This window comes from Equus quagga, chromosome 17, assembly GCF_021613505.1.
Source record: "Equus quagga isolate Etosha38 chromosome 17, UCLA_HA_Equagga_1.0, whole genome shotgun sequence".
Lineage (NCBI taxonomy): Eukaryota > Metazoa > Chordata > Mammalia > Perissodactyla > Equidae > Equus > Equus quagga.
This window is the reverse complement of record NC_060283.1, coordinates 8,009,717-8,025,098: the sequence shown is the minus strand read 5'-3', so window position 1 is coordinate 8,025,098 and position 15,382 is coordinate 8,009,717. Positions and strand designations below refer to the sequence as shown.

General features: G+C 64.9%; 2 protein-coding genes across 2 annotated transcripts in view; one reads left to right on the top strand and one right to left on the bottom strand.

Annotated features, from left to right (window-relative positions):
* OTUB1 (OTU deubiquitinase, ubiquitin aldehyde binding 1) overlaps window positions 1-7,780 on the top strand; it is a 13,207-nt gene extending 5,427 nt beyond the window's left edge. The window contains exons 2-7 of the mRNA XM_046643269.1: window positions 1,225-1,286; window positions 1,536-1,634; window positions 5,914-6,032; window positions 6,258-6,342; window positions 6,461-6,655; window positions 6,760-7,780. Of these exons, the coding sequence (XP_046499225.1) occupies window positions 1,225-1,286; window positions 1,536-1,634; window positions 5,914-6,032; window positions 6,258-6,342; window positions 6,461-6,655; window positions 6,760-6,957 (758 nt within the window). The 3' untranslated portion in view covers window positions 6,958-7,780. The remainder of the gene's footprint in view (window positions 1-1,224; window positions 1,287-1,535; window positions 1,635-5,913; window positions 6,033-6,257; window positions 6,343-6,460; window positions 6,656-6,759) is intronic.
* A 122-nt stretch (window positions 7,781-7,902) lies between these two features.
* MACROD1 (mono-ADP ribosylhydrolase 1) overlaps window positions 7,903-15,382 on the bottom strand; it is a 151,093-nt gene continuing 143,613 nt past the window's right edge. The window contains exons 5-11 of the mRNA XM_046643268.1: window positions 9,705-9,821; window positions 9,064-9,185; window positions 8,913-8,943; window positions 8,651-8,724; window positions 8,326-8,407; window positions 8,200-8,235; window positions 7,903-8,039 (exon numbers count right to left, since the gene is read on the bottom strand). Of these exons, the coding sequence (XP_046499224.1) occupies window positions 8,231-8,235; window positions 8,326-8,407; window positions 8,651-8,724; window positions 8,913-8,943; window positions 9,064-9,185; window positions 9,705-9,821 (431 nt within the window). The 3' untranslated portion in view covers window positions 7,903-8,039; window positions 8,200-8,230. The remainder of the gene's footprint in view (window positions 8,040-8,199; window positions 8,236-8,325; window positions 8,408-8,650; window positions 8,725-8,912; window positions 8,944-9,063; window positions 9,186-9,704; window positions 9,822-15,382) is intronic.

Here is a 15,382-nt window from a genome sequence, read left to right as displayed (position 1 = left end):
GCAGTTGGCCGAGGCCTAGGCCGGGCCGGCCGCCTCTCCGGAGCAGCCCGCGCCGGGAGGGCGGCGAGTTCCGCCGGCCGGAGCACAAAGGACGGGGCGGGCCCCTGGGGATGCTGCGGCGGCCGCCGGCGTGTGCCCCCCAGGACCGCGCCTTCGTTTCCGGGGAGCCCCCTCTTCTGGCCTGGCAGACCCTTTCCGCCAGCCTGGGCGCTGCTTAGACCCCTGAGGAGTGCCACCCTCTCCTTTTCACCCTGCGTTAGGCCCTGGGACTGAGTAGGTCACTTGCAGGGGAGGGACAGCCCTGTTGCAGGGCCGCGTGCCGATGGGTCGAGGCCCAGCCGAGGATCCGCGATGCTCATCCAAAACGATCGGCCTTACGAGTCATTCAGCACACAGTCACACCCCATTCTAACCACACACTCCAGGCCCCGAGGAGGGACTTGTTCAGGGTCGCATAAGAAAGAGCCAGGACCAGAATTCCGGTCTTCCGGCTCCTCTGCAGTGGCTGCTCAGAGCCGGGTCCACAGGGTGGACCTGCCCACCTCCCTGCTAAGCAGATAAAGGTCTCCCATCTCCTCTGGGACATTTCAAGGAGGGAGGCGGGTGGTGGTATCAGGTCGTCTTTACAGTTGAGGAAAGGCCTCTGCGGCGAGGGAGCAGAGGAGCCGGATTTGAAGAGCTTAGACTCTGGAATTAGGCAAACATGGGTTTGACCACAGGTCTTTGCTAGTCTCGACCTTGGGCGGCTTCCTTCACCTGTCTGCATTTGTCTGGTTGTCTGTAAAATGGGCACCATTAGGAATAGCCAGGACGGCGGAGGGGTATGGTGGAGTCAAGCCAGGCTCACAGGAAGCCCTCATCCAGCCCAGTCCTCTGCTCCTCATCTTACTTTCCCCAGGAGACGCCGCCTGCCCCAGCGCATTCCCAGGCTGCTGGCGAGTGATGTTAGAAAGCACGGTGAAGGGTGTTAGGGCCGGAAGAGCTCCCCTTGGGCGTGACCCCCTCCACCCCTTCACTTTAAAGCTGAGGAGGCTAGGGCCCAGGAGGGGAAGGCACTTTGCCGAGATTACACCGTTGGGTGGAGCTGGGTGTGAAACGCATGCTCCCAGATGCCAAGTCTAGTCTCCTGCCCTGGGCCGTTCTTGTCCTCTATCCGGCTGCGTGGAGTGGAGAGAGCCGAGGCCCACTGTAATCCGTGGCCTTCTTCCTTCTTCCTTCTTCCAGGTGTTAACTGTCTTGCCTATGATGAAGCCATCATGGCTCAACAGGACCGAATTCAGCAAGAGGTGAGGGGCTGGGGCCGGCGGCCCTGCTGCAGGGATGCAGAGGCTGGGCCTGAGGCCTGTTGTTAATCTCCACTTTGGAAGGCCCTCCCTCTCCAGGCTGTGCTAGGTACCGGATGCCTTTTGGGGGGGGGGGGGGGGTCACTGTGCACTGGGTGACTGCCCAGCACCCTTCACGTAGGTGTTCTGGCTGTTAGGAGTGAGTCACTCCATCGGCCTGCCACAGCGTGATGGAGTTCCTGCCCCCTGCAGATTGCTGTGCAGAACCCTCTGGTCTCGGAGCGGCTGGAGCTGTCGGTCCTGTACAAGGAGTATGCTGAGGATGACAACATCTATCAACAGAAGATCAAGGTGGGAGCCTGGCCAGGGGGCAGGAGCAGCTGCGTGACTGCTTCAGATGTGCGCCTCGCTGGCCTGGCCGCGGAGAGGGTAGGGTGTCAGGGGAGGCCTCTGGTTGCCGGTTCCAGAGTCTGGAATCAAAAAGATTTCACTTCAGATCCTGACTGTCACACAGCAGCGGTATCCTCGGCAGGTCTTTCCATGTTTGCGCCGTGGGCTCCTCGTCTGTAAAATTGGGATGAGAAAAGCATCTGCCCATAGGCAGGCTCGGTGCTCACAGTGGGGCGGAGCTGGGGAGGAGGGTGGCGGCAGGGGCATGGGATCTTTGTGGAGAGGCAGGCAGCGGTGGGGCACAGGGGCCTTGCTGCATCGTTTACAAACTGAGGTAAGTCCCTCAGCACTCACTCTCTTCTCTGAGCCGGGAGGCCGAGGTGTGACAGTGTGTGGACAGTATCCAGTGGAGCAGCCTGGGGATTTAGTAAATGTCACTCCTCCCGCTTCTCCCAAAGATCAGAGATGCTTAGGACCTTCCACCTGAAAGGGGGAGCCTTCAAGGTTACCCACTTCTGGGGTCAGGCAGGTAACCCAGATGACTGCAGGCGCCAGGGCAGGTGATGAACAGTGAGCGCCATAGCTCGGTGTCAGCCAGGAGGAGGGAGGGCAGGCCCCTGGGGTGAATGAATGTCCCTGCCTGTCACTCCATTGTCACTGGATCTGTTTTTCCAGGACAAGCCAGAAATAATGATTTTGATGTGAAATCTGACTTGTAACAGTAGGCAGCTAATTCACATTTAAAATGTGTGGGCCAAACGGCATACCTGCAGGCCGGATCCAGCTGTGTGTGGCCTGTGGTTTATTCTGACTCCTTGCTCAGGATGTCTCTGATTTCCCCAAAAGGCCAGTGGAGAGATGAAGGCACTGGCTCCGGCGCGTGACAGGCCTGGGTTTGAGTGCTGGCTTCATGGCCAGCTGGGTGATCTTGGGCAGTGCACTGAGCTTCTCGGCACCTCCGTCAGCCCCACAGGGCGAGTGTGAGGTTGACGCTAACAGTGGTCAGGAGCTGAGCTCAGTGCCTGGGCCACAGCTGGGCCTTAGGAATCTGTGGGTCCCTCTTCCCTACGTGGCAGGTTGGTAGAGTGGGCCCCATTTCAAGGCCTGCGTGTCACTCTAGGCCCCCCTGGTGAAATCAACAGGATGGGCCTCGGGTTCGCTCCCCGAGTCATTCAGCGCATGTTAGAGTGTCCACTACACGCCGTCTGTGCAGGACATCTGCTTCCGTGCCCCCAACACCCCCAGTCTGCGCTGGGCCTGAGCCCGCCTTCTCTCCCAGGGAGGAGCCTGAGCCCAGACACAGCCCAGGCAGAGCTGAGGGACTGTGGCTCTGTGCACTAGGCCCCTGACGGTGACTAGGATGGTGGCCTCCGCCCTCACAAAGGGCCTGGCACAGACCAAGTGCTCAGAGCGATTCTGGTTGCGGTTCTGGTGGCCACAGGGAGCTGGGCCCTCTGTTCCTGTTGTGCGCTGTTGGTTTGACACTTAAGAACACACGCTGTGGGCTGGGCCCTGTCGTAGGGACCGGAGATAGAGTGATGGCCACAGCCGACAGACTGCTGCCCTCCGGAAGCTTCCAGGTCACAGTGGACAGACAGACAGCAAAGCAGAGGTCACTGAAATGCATGTGTCAGAAGGGGTGAGCGCTGTGGGCACAGGTGAAGCGGGACAAGGAGGCAGGGAGCGGGTGGTTTGTGGTGTTCAAGAGGCTGCTCGGCGAACGCTCCCCAGGACGTGCTGGCGTGAACTGAGAGGCAGGGAGCAGGTCTCGGTCCCCTGGGCAGCATGGTGGGGCTGAGGGCCGGGCGGGGGTCAAGGGGCGGCGTGGAGGCCACTGTGGCTGCAGCAGAGTGGCGGAGCAGGAGAGGGGGAGACACACGGGGGGCTTGTAGCCAGAGAGAGGACGGGAGGGAGAGGCGGAGCAGGGACAGTTGTCTCTGGTGACTGGTGGCCAGGTGGAGCAGGAGCCCCTGGAGGGCCTTTGCAGTGCCGTGGCAGGAGTGAGGGAGCAGGGTGAGGGTCAGGGAGCGGGAAGGGAGGATCCTGGATGTGCTGCAGATGAAGCCTGAAGGATCCGCGCTGGATCGGACCTGGTGAGGCGTCGGCAGTGACTGAGGCTTGGGCTGGAACAGCTGAGCGGCGGCATTGCAGTTGTAGGGGAGGCCGCAAGGTGCAGGGGGTGGGGAGGTGCAGGCCGCGTGTGGCCCCCTGGTTCAGAGGAGGTGTAGGGAGGCACTTGGCTGTGTGGGGCAAAATTGGAGTCGAGGGCTGAGAAGGGTTACACTTGGGGCTCTTTAAATCCTAAGACCAGTGCCGTCAAGAGAGCAAGTCTAGGGGCAGCCCTGGTGGCGCAGTGGTTAAGTGTGCACATTCTGCTTCGGCGGCGCAGGGTTCGCCAGTTTGGATCCTGGATGCAGACATGGCTCCACTTGGCAGGCCATGTTGCGGTAGGTATCCCACGTATAAAGCAGAGAAAGATGGGCACAGGTGTTAGCTCAGGGCCAGTATTCCTCAGCAAAAAGAAGAGGATTGGCGGCAGATGTTAGCTCAGGGCTAATCTTCCTCAAAAAAAAAAAAAAAAAAGAGTATAAGGGACAAGTGCAAGCTGTCCAGGCCTGAGCAGGGCTGTGCCCTCCCTGTGGCAGGCCCCAGAGAGGGTTGTGTGGCCTGGCCGTCTTCTGGCAGGTCACACACAGTGTCTTGAGGAAGGGTGCTGTGTGGTTTGGTGGTGGCCCAGGCCATCACAGGTTAGAGATAGATGAGTGCAGTCGCAGTGAGAGGGGAGGAGGACAAGGGGGAGTTGTGCAAGCCCCGCGGAGGAAAGTATGGAGGAGGAGGGCCTGGTGGGTGGTGTCACGGTGGGGGGGGAGGGGGTTGTGGCGTGAGGTGGATGCTACCAAGGGGCCAGTCTGCGGAGGAGTGGGCTTGACCCTCTGACTTAGGAGGGCGCCCATGACCTTGAGGAGAGTAAGCGCCTGCCTGGATTGAGTTCACGGGAGAGAATGGAGCCCGTGAGCTGGGACAGCTTCTCGAGGACAACTTGCTGTGAAGGCGAGCAGAGCCACTGGGTGGTAGCTGGAAGGGAATTCACGTGAAGCAAAGGATTTTTTTAAAGTGAGACCTAGCGTTGTGTTTACATGCTGATGGGTCTAAACCAGTAGGGAGAGAGAACTGATGCAGGAGGGGGAGACTTCCTGGAGCCATGTCCTTGAGCCCAAGGGAGGGGACGGTCTCTGGTGCCGAGCTGAGGGGGGCTCTGGCAGCCTCAGGCCTTCCAAGGATCAGGAGAGAAGGCCGCGGTGGAGGGGTTCTCAGTGCAAGTCCTTGGTCAGGAAGGAACCCAGGCCATCGGAAGGTGGGTGGGGTTAAGGAGAATGGGGGGGGGGGGAGGGGGGGGGTGCCTGGGCCAGGGGAGTGAGCCTGCTAGCCAGGCGGCACTCAGGGCCCGCTGTGTGACAGACAGAAGAAATCCTATGGAGTTTGGGGAGGAAACTGGAAAAGATGGGATGGAGATGGCACCTGTGAGCGAACAGGGTAGAGTTCAGAAGGAGGCAAGGGGCCGGCCCAGTGGCGCAGCGGTTAAGTTCACACATTCTGCTTCGGCGGCCCGGGGTTCGCTGGTTCGGATCCCGGGTGCGGACATGGCACTGCTTGGCATGCCATGCTGTGGTAGGCGTCCCACGTATAAAGTAGAGGAAGGTGGGCACGATGTTAGCTCAGGGCCAGTCTTCCTCAGCAAAAAGAGGAGGATTGGCAGCAGATGGTAGCTCAGGGCTACTCTTCCTCAAAAAAAAAAAAAAAAAACGAGGCGAGGGAGGCCGTTTCCCACCCTGGGGCTGTGTGGTGGGGGCCTCCGGCCCTGCACCCCCAGCCCTAACTCGCTTGCCCTGGGGCTCTCGTGCTTTGGAGGACTTCATTCAGTGGGAAAGCCGCGCTGGGCAAGGACCCACTCACTTGCTGGTTTTTATGAACAAACAGGCCTGCAGGCCAGCAGCCTGGCATGCCCAGTGGCTGGAAACTACTTTGGTGTCGCTGCGACCAGTGTGTCCCTAAGTCACAGCTTCCTGAGACCAGGGGCTCTGGGCAGAGGGTCACTGGATCCATCAGCCGAGGATGGCACGTGGCTGCTTGGAGCTCAGCTGCCCCCTGCTGTGGTCTGATCTTTGTTGGAGGTTCCTGGGCTGCCCTGCTTCTGGCCTGGAGTTGATGGGCGCGGGGGCGGGGGGCTGCCTCTCCGCAGGACCTCCACAAAAAGTACTCGTACATCCGCAAGACCAGGCCTGATGGCAACTGCTTCTATCGAGCCTTCGGCTTCTCCCACTTGGAGGCGCTGCTGGACGACAGCAAGGAGCTGCAGCGGTGAGCAGGGTGGCGCGGGTACTGGGTGGCGGGGGAGGCTCTGTGAGGGGCTGGGGGCTCCCTCCGCCGTGGTGACGGGGGGGTGCACTGCCACCTGGGGCCGGACGGTAGGCTGGGCTCCTGCTCAGGGTTTCTCTTCGGAGCTGGGGGCGGGGCTCCCAGTGCTGCCCAGTCCCGCACGCAGCCCGGGGCCCATGCCCGCCTCCCTCTCTCTCCTGCCGGCAGGTTCAAGGCTGTGTCTGCCAAGAGCAAAGAGGACCTGGTGTCCCAGGGCTTCACCGAGTTCACAATTGAGGATTTCCACAATACGGTGAGCCCAGCCGCGCCTGGCGCCCACTCGGCCAGGCTGGAGGGCGGGCGGCCTGGCCGTGGTGGCGTGCACCCGCCTTCTCCTCCCTCACCTCGCCCTCTGTCCCCCGCGGGCGCAGTTCATGGACCTGATCGAGCAGGTGGAGAAGCGGACCTCGGTGGCCGACCTGCTGGCCTCCTTCAACGACCAGAGCACCTCGGACTACCTGGTGGTCTACCTGCGGCTGCTCACCTCGGGCCACCTGCAGCGCGAGAGCACGTTCTTCGAGCACTTCATCGAGGGCGGCCGAACCGTCAAGGAGTTCTGCCAGCAGGTGCCCCCCACTCCTCGGACTTGGGACCCTCTTCCTCAGGGTGGGGGGAAGCACTGGGGACAGGGGGCGCCCCGCGCTGGCCTTGACCGGCCCCTGTGCCGCAGGAGGTGGAGCCCATGTGCAAGGAGAGCGACCACATCCACATCATCGCGCTGGCCCAGGCCCTCAGCGTCTCCATCCAGGTGGAGTACATGGACCGCGGCGAGGGCGGCACCACCAACCCGCACATCTTCCCCGAGGGCTCGGAGCCCAAGGTCTACCTGCTCTACCGGCCCGGACACTACGACATCCTCTACAAATAGGGCTGGCCTGCCCGCCGCCGCCCTGCCTGCCCCCTCTGCCAGGCGCTAGACACGTACAGGGGGTTTTTTGTGGTTGTAAATGGTCATATTTCACTCCCCCTCCCTGTCACACAACCTTCCATGTTTTATTAAAGGGGATGCTGGTGGTGAGCTGCGTGTGTGCGTGTCCCTGCTCTGCTGCTGCCCGCCTGGCTGCTACGTGTCTGGCTGTCCCCCTTCCCTCCAGGTGGGTTCCTCTTGGCCTTCCACCTGTCCACCCCCAGGCCTCCCTGCCAGGGGCAGTTTTGAGGGGCTCGGCCTCTTGGGGACCCCTCCTGGTTAGTGGGGTTCTGCTTCCTGCCCTTCAGCCCTCCCCCGTTCCCTCCTTAGCTGGCCCAGGGGCTTCCATGGGAATTTGGAAGTTCCTTGGGGACTTGCCCAGGGACCCAGGACCACCAAGGCTTCAAGCTGCCCCCTCATAGGCCCCACCTCCCCTGTGCTCTCCCAGCCAGGGCCCTAGACCCTATCACAGGTCTGCATGGTCAAGGTGTCAGGGCGGAGAGGGCTGACATGATGGGGGGCGTGGCTCAGGTCAGGTGAAGCAGCTGGGGCACCCAGGTGGTGCCAGCCTTGGGGGAGGAGGGCAGCCTTCAGCCTGTGCTTGGTTCCCGCCCCCTGCCTGGGCCCGCTTCGCACCCCTTTGCTTGGGCCACCTGTCCCTGCGATGCCTGCCTTTTGCCTTCACCTCCCCCCGTACCCCTCCCCAGCACACGTGGGGTCTTGGCCCCCAGGCTGTGAGCTCCTTGGGGGCAGGCCCTCAATAAATGTGCAGTGCTGCCGCCCACCTCTGCTGTCGCCGTGCCTCCCCGCCTGGCTCACCGGGACCTCCCGCCAGCCCCTTTAACCAAGCACCTGTCCCACCCCTGGGCTGCCTCCCTCACCCCAGCCAGGGTCAGACACAGGAGCTGCAACAAGGGTGGTCTTTATTAGGCGCTTCTGAGGGCCGGGTGGAAGGAAAGAATCGGGTGGCCAGGCCCGGGCCCAGCTGCGGCTTCGGCGACCTTCTCAGAGCTGGGAGCGAGGTCTGGCAGGCCCAGGCGAGTCTGTGGGTGGAGCAGAGAGTCAGGCTGCGTGGCCGGCGGGCTGCCCCAGCCTCCCAGCTGCCCCCGGCCTCCCTGCGTGAGGGTGAGCGGGCCGAGGGTGCACGGGTGTGTTAGTGGGCAGGTTAGTGGGCAGCCACACGGCGGGCCAGGCCCGGCTTACCAGTCCTGGGCAGGGTGGGCGGCGGGTGCCATCAGGCTGGAAGGCAGAGGACAGTGAGACCCTGCCCGGGGCGGGGGCGGGGGGTGGGGGCGGCTGGCAAGCGGGCAGGGCACCGCCAGTACGTACCCACGGGGAAGTAGTGGGGCAGCCGCTGCCGGTAGATGGCTTCGTCCTTCTCCAGGAACACGCAGATGATCAGCCGGTCCACCTGCGCCAGGGCCCCCTCAGCCAGGGCTCGTCGGCCGTGCCGCCCCCGCCCCCCACCCGCTCGCTCCGAGGAGAGCTCACCCGGCTCTCTGCCCAGAAGGGGCCCACAGGCCCCGAGGGGGGAGGAGGGTGCGCAGAGGGCCACACGGCCTTGCTCTCGGCGATGACTGGCGGGGCTGGTCAGCGGGCCAGGATGCGCCCCACCACCCCACCTTGGTCCCCCCCAAATGGGTCCAGGACTCACCTTGTCCTTGTGCTGCTCCAGCCACTCGCGCAGCGTGGCCAGCACTATCTCGGCAGCCGCCTCGTTGGGATAGCCTGGGCACCCGGCGAGGCGGGGCGAGCGTGAGTCCAGGGCCCCGGCCCGCCCCTCGCCGCCGCGCCACCCGCCCAACCCCCATGCCCGCTCCCGGCCCCGCCCCCTGGCCGGCAGCCCACTCCCGCCCCCACCCTCCATCTGGGCCCGCCCACTGCCCGCGCCTGCCGGTCCTCTAGATCCCACTCACCGAACACGCCGGTGGAGATGCAGGGGAAGGCCTGGGGCGGGGGCGAGAGGGGACTGGGGTCAGCGTCGCTCTCGGTCCCATCCTCCCCGCAACGGGGCCAGCTTCCCTCTGCAGGCCGCCCCGCCCCCCCCACGCGGCGCCCGCCCCTCACCGCCGAGCGGAGCCGGTGCTCCAGCAGCAGGTCGAGGCTGCTCAGGTAGCAGCTGCGGAGCTCGTCAGCCTGGCTGCCGCTGGGCTCTCCGTGCGCGATGGGCCCCACCGTGTGGATGACATCTGCGAGAGGCGACGGAGTCAGACCGGCCGGGGTCTCCACGCGGTCCTCGGCTCTCTCCCCCTGCCGGCTTGGGCCCTCTCCCCGCCAAGTTCTGAGACTCCCCAAGGGAGGACCCCGCCCATAGGGGCACGCAGGTGTGCCCTCGAGCCTAAATCCGCACGCGCACACTGACCCGCCAGCCCACACCTCACAGACACAGGCAGGCCCCCGCTGGGCCCCCTCCCCACATCTGTGTGGACCCGGCCGAGACATGGGGCGCCAGTGGGTGCGCGAAGGCGCTGCCCCCTTAGCTCTTCCGCTGCCTTCAGGTCCCTGCTCCTCCCAGCCTCTGCGCATCCCCTCCGCGCGACCTGCTTCCTGGGATACGCGAGGAGGGACCAGGTCCTGGCACTTCAGGTTAAGAAGCGCCCCCTGCGGAGGCCTCCCCCCAGCAATTTGTGGGGGCTGCACCCCTAGCCCCCCAATTACACAAGGCGCCCTGTCTGCGCCCCACAGGGGCGGGGCTGTGGGGCACTCACACTTGGCCGGCAGCCGGTAGCCGCAGGTGATCTTCGCCTTGCCGGTCTCGCAGCTCTGCAGGGTCCGGCACTCCTCGGTGAGCAGGGGGCCGGCGGCCCGGTGAATGCAGCCGTCCACTGCAGGGGGGCGGGCCGTGAGCCGCGGGGCTCCCCGCGTCCCCCGGGGCCCGCTTTACCGAGGAGAAGGCTGAGGCCCACGGGCCGAGTCCTCCAATCCCCTCGGTGGGCTGGGGCTCCCCGGCACCGCGCCTTCGCCAGCGGCCCCCAGCCGCTCCATCACCCCGCCCCCCACCTGTTTCACATCTGGGGAAACCGAGGCGCCGAGCGCGGCCGCGGCGGGGCCGGGCGGGAAGCGGCGTGGGGCGGCCGGCAGGGGGCGCGCCCGGGCCGCCCTGCTCTTCGCCGGCCGCGCCGCAGGGCCGAGGGCGGCTCCGGGGAGTTCGCGCTCCGCGCTCGGGCCGGACGCGCCGCGGGGCCCGCCACCAGGCGCCGCCTCCGCCCGAGGAGCCCGGGAGCGCCGAGCGGCACCGCGCGCCGACCCCCAGGCCGATCCCGGGCGAGGCCCTGGGGCCGCGGCAAACTCTAGGACCCACTTTACAGATGGGGAGAGCGAGGCCACCTAGTCAACAAGTGGCAGATCGGTCCGGGCCTGGAGCCTGGGTCTTCCAGCCCCTTCCCTGCGCCACGCGGGGAGGTGGCCCGGCCGCGCAGGTGTCTCTGGCGCTCACCCCTGCTCGTTAACGAGCCGCCTCGTTAGCTCATCCGGCTTAATTGGGCCGGGCCTGGGCTTGTTTATCCAAGGGCGGCTCTGGGGCCTCGCCAGCGACCCTGGGGACCCCCGGCCCAGATAAACAACTGGGGCGCTGCGGGAGGCGCGAAGGGGACGCTCCTTAAGCCCGACCGCTCCTCGGCGCCACGGCCCAAGGGGCCTGGCAGGAGAGGCGGCTGGGCCGCAGGCAGGCCCGGGTCAAGTCCGGGCTCGCCCCTCATCGGCTGGGCCAGTGGGGCACATTGGCAAGTCCTTTCCCCTCTCCGAGCGTCCACGGCCTCATCTGGAAGACAGGGTCAGTGACCCCTCCCCCGGGGGGGAGGTGGCATCCTGGCCAGGAGGACGTGACCCACCCCTGGCAGCTCCCTAACTCCGATGGCACCCCGGGCCTGTGCCAGGAGCTGCGTGGGCAGCAGCCGCCGGCGCCCAGAACGCTCCGCAGCAGGAAAGGATCACCATTTCCCCCATTTTACAGATGCGCAAACCAGGCCCTTCCTCTTTCGTCATGGCCCCACCCCGACGCCTTGGCACAGCTCCAGGGACACCAGCTGGACCACCGCCTCTTTCTTGTTTTCTTTTGTGCCCTGCGGGGCCCAATTAAACCTAATTTTAAGACTTCACTGGAAGCAGGCACCAGGCGATTTCCCAGAGCATGCCAGGGGTGCGGTGGGTGTTGGGGGAGCCCTGGGAGGGGCCCTGGCACTGGGTCTGGTCCCCTCCTCTCCTGTGCAGGGATGAGGGCACCACAGTCATGGGGGAGGGGGTAGGGGAACCCAGGGTGGGGCCCCTGAGCCGGGGTCCAGGTGCTTGTGCAGTGGGTGTGCTGCCTCTGTGTGCAGCATGTCCCCTTTGGGTGGGGGTGTCAGGTGACCCCCCAGCACCGTGTACAACAGCAAGGGCTGTGGATCTAGGCAGCCTGGGTTCCAATCCCAGCTCTGCCCGTCACAGATGTGTGACCCAGGGCACATCACTTAACCTCTCTGGACCTCAATTGCCTCATCTGTAAAATGGGACACTAGTAGGCAACGCCCTCTGCTCCCCAACACCCATAGTGCTATGGGAAGGATTAAGCGAGATAATTCCTAGAAGGTGCTTAAACCACTGCCTGGCGTGAAGGCGTGAAGGCGATGTGGGCGGTGGCTGTTAGTAGGACAGTGTGACAGTACAAGGATTGCTCCCTGTGAGAGTGTGATGGAGGCGGGAGTCCAGGTAAGGTGTGCTCAGGGTGTTCAGGCGTATGGGAGTGGACACAGGGCTGTGTCTGAGCTGGCTCTCGGGGGGGGCCTCCCAGCCCAGCCCCAACAGTGTCGGCCACTTGGCACTGGGCTGCCTGCCATCCCCCAGCACTGTCCGCCCTGCAGGCGACCTCGGCGGGCTGTGGGGCCGGGCGGAAGTGGAGCTGTGTTTCAGGGACTTAATGTTTCCTGCAGGAGTGGACAGGCCCGCAGCCAGGCCCTTGGGGCTGACCTGGGGCATGGAGGCGGGGGAGGACCAGAGCTAGCAGAGGCCTTGGGCTGGAGCCACTCCAGCAGCGTCCAGAACAGGGCCAGGGCCACATGCATGCTGTGCAGGCGGCCGGGAGCAGTCCGCCCACAGCAGAGATGAGGGACGAGCGGAGCCCCACCCCTGCCCCGCCCTCCCGCCACAGCCTGGCCCCCTCCGCCTGCCCCCGTCCCTGTCCAGCCTGGTTGCTCTCCCCGCTCTGAGTGCCAGAGGGACCCCGGGCCCTGCTGTCCTTGGCCATAGGCCCCAAGGGCCGCCCCTGCCCCGTCTCCCGCAGCTCCCCGGGCTCTGGCCCCAGGTGCTGCCCTGGCTCCGAGGCTGGGCTGAGCTGAGCCCTCGAGATGGCAGGCTGAGGCTTCCTGGGGCCCAGCCGAGGGGGACACCCTCCCGCCCCCCACCACCTGACCCTGGGCGGCTGGAAGAAGCCCTCGGCCCTGGCCCCTGGCAGGAGGGAGGTGTCCCCAGTTCATACCAGCCGACCCTCCATCTCCTCCCTGGGCCCCTCAGCCACGTGCAAACCTCAGTCCTGCAGCCCAGACCCCACCCCACTCTGAGTCAGCAGAAAACTGGGGGCTTCCTGGGGAGACTGCGCCCCTGCGTTGGGGGGGCTTCCTCGGAGGTTCTCCACCAGGTCAGGCTGGAACCCTTCCTCCACCAGAAGACTCCCTGAGGCCGCTCTGCCTCCTCCCTCGGCCCCCTCCTCCCTCCTCCACCTTTAAGCTCCTGGATCTGGCTCCTTCATTTCTGCCTCAGCCTCTCAGGGAGCACCTGTCAGGCGCTGAGCAGTTTACATCCACTGACTTGTCTGAGCCTCACAGCCACCCTAGGAGGTGCTGTTATTTTTCCTGCTTTAGAGAGGAAGAAATTGAGGCACAGAAAGGGTGAGCCACTTGCCCAAGGGCACACAGCTGGCCAGCGGCTCTCCTTCCTCAAGGACGATGAAAGGGCCTGTTTCTCCCTTCCCACCGCAACCTCCCTCCCACCCTGGGCCGCCTGGCTGTTTGCCATCTCTCCAGGCCCTCCTCACTGCCGGGCCCTGCAGCCTGCCTCCTGTGCCCCTCACCACATCAGCGCAGCCCCCTCCCAACAGAGGGATGCTTTGGGGCCTCCCGTTGCTGAGCGGTCTGGGCCACTCATCTGCCTTGAGTGTAGAGCTACTCCTCCCTACCCCCAGCAGGCTGCCTTCGAGACCCCTGCCCCCCTCCCTCATCTCTCCCCTCTCCTCCCTGAGCTCCTCCCGGCTTCTGCTGTCTGGGGCCCTGTCTGCCTCTCTCTGCTCCAGCCCTGACTCTCTGCCCTGGTCCCAGGCCGCCCCTGCTTGGGAGCCCACCCCAGCCCTCCTGCCCACCGCGTGGCTTCACAGCCACCCGCCCCCAGGGGCTTCTGCTCACGCTCAGCCCCTGCGGAGCATGTCTGGGGCCAGGGGTGGCAGAGAGGGCCGGGGCTGCAGGGGGGCCCTCCCCAGAGCCAGCGGGGGTGGAGGACGGGCAGGCTCCTGTGGGGCCATTTGCGAAGGTGCTGAGGCCCGGCTGGCCGCTATTTAGGCTGCTGTAATATTCATGAAGGGAAGATTAGATATTTAAATTTATTCAGCAATAAATGCGTCTCAGTGGGGGAGCATTCCTCACGCTAAACAAACAAGCGAGCAGGGGCTAATTAATTATTTACAGGAACACGAGGAGGCGTGTGGCCAGGGGGAGAGGGGGCCAGCTGTGGCCCTGCCAGAGGGCCCCTGACCGGCCCTGGGGCTGCCCCTCCATCTCCCCCACCCCCCACTCCTCCCTCACTGTCCTGGGGGTCTGGCCCCTGCGCACCCCCTTCTGGGATTTCTCTTCCCAGAAATCTTGCCCGAAAGCTGGCTGGTGACTCTGGGCGAGTCACTTAGCCTCTCTGAGCCTCACGACTGGCCTCCGAGAGCTGTGGGAGGACAGAGATATGCTGAGAGGTGGCCAGGGGTGGGAGACTGAGGGCCAGAGTGACAAAGCGGCTCGTCACTCACAGGTGGAGGGACGAAGCTCAGAGCTGCTCTGCTAGCCGCCTTGCACAGCGACACAGACGGAGGCAGAGCCACTCTCTCAGCCAAGCGGAGGTGGCGGGGCCTCGCCTAGGCTGCCCTCAGCCCTGCCCTGGCCTGGGGGGCCCCAGAGCAGGAGTGGGGGAGGGCAGGGCGGTACAGGGCTGTGTGGGAGCCCGGCCCGGGGGACAGAGCTGACCCAGCCCCGTGAGCCCCCGGCTCCTCTACCCTTCGTTAGGTCACTTCACCCCTCTGTGCCTCAGTTTCCTCATCTGTCAAGGTCAGTAACAGTGCTCCCTCCGTGTTTGGCATGACTGTTCAGTGAGAGGCCACCCCAGGTGCCTGCACTTCATGGCACTGTCACCCCCTTTAACAGATGGGGGCACTGAGGCCCAGCCACAGACTCCGTGGGCAGGAGACCCCTCTGCCCCTCATGCTCTGGGGCCTCCTCCTGGGGGCTGGGAGGCGCCGCCGGGGAGATGTCCGGGAGGAGGCCTGGGGGGGAGCGGCTGGGGGCAGAGGGGGCGCTGGAGGCCTGGGGGCCTGAGGGAGGGTGTGCCAGGCCTGGGCTCTCAGGACCACTGTCTTCCCAGACACGGCGCCCCAGAGGCCCAAGGAGAGCCAGCTGGGTGCGGCCTGCGCTGCTGCCCCGGCCCCGGCCACCGGCACAGACACCAAATGCAGGGCTGAAAGGTGCCAGGCCCCGCCGGGCAGATGGGGAAACTGAGTCCCTGAGAGGGTGCCAGCTGGGGCAAGGGCAGAAGCCTGAGCTGCTGCATCCCAGGCCCCTAACCCTGCAGAGGGCAGGCCCAGCCGTAAAGCCTGGATAAATGCCCCCCCCAGGGCCTTGTGCCCCCTTCCCCAGCCCACCCGATACTCTCCATCGGCCCCGCTGAACCTCGAGAGCTACGACTCCAGGCGATGCCCATGTCAGAACTGCCTGTGCGCTTCTGCCCACACCCTCTGGGTCATGCATTCAATCAACAAACCCGCAGTGGCCTCGGCTCTGTGCTAGGCTCGGGCTCTGCGCATTGGCCCTGGGGAGGACGCACAGCCCACCCTTGGCAGGCCCCGCCCCCGCCATGCCAAGGCGGGTGGGCGCCCCGGGGAGAAGACCAATGGCCGACAGCTCTGCGATGTGATCTGAAATTCATTATGGGGTGACATCAGCTCCTTAAATGGAGATTTGAAAACATTAGGGCTTCATTATGTACACAACGGCAGCGCCTCATTCATCATGCTAAAATCACTCCTGTTATTAAAAATCCCCGTGGCAGCTGCACACGGGGGGCGGGGCCTGGGCCCCACAGGCCGGTGGGCTGGCCCAGGACAGAGTCCCCACAGGGGAACCGAGTTCCCGGATCCCTCTTACCCAGGGAGGGCCAGCTGAGG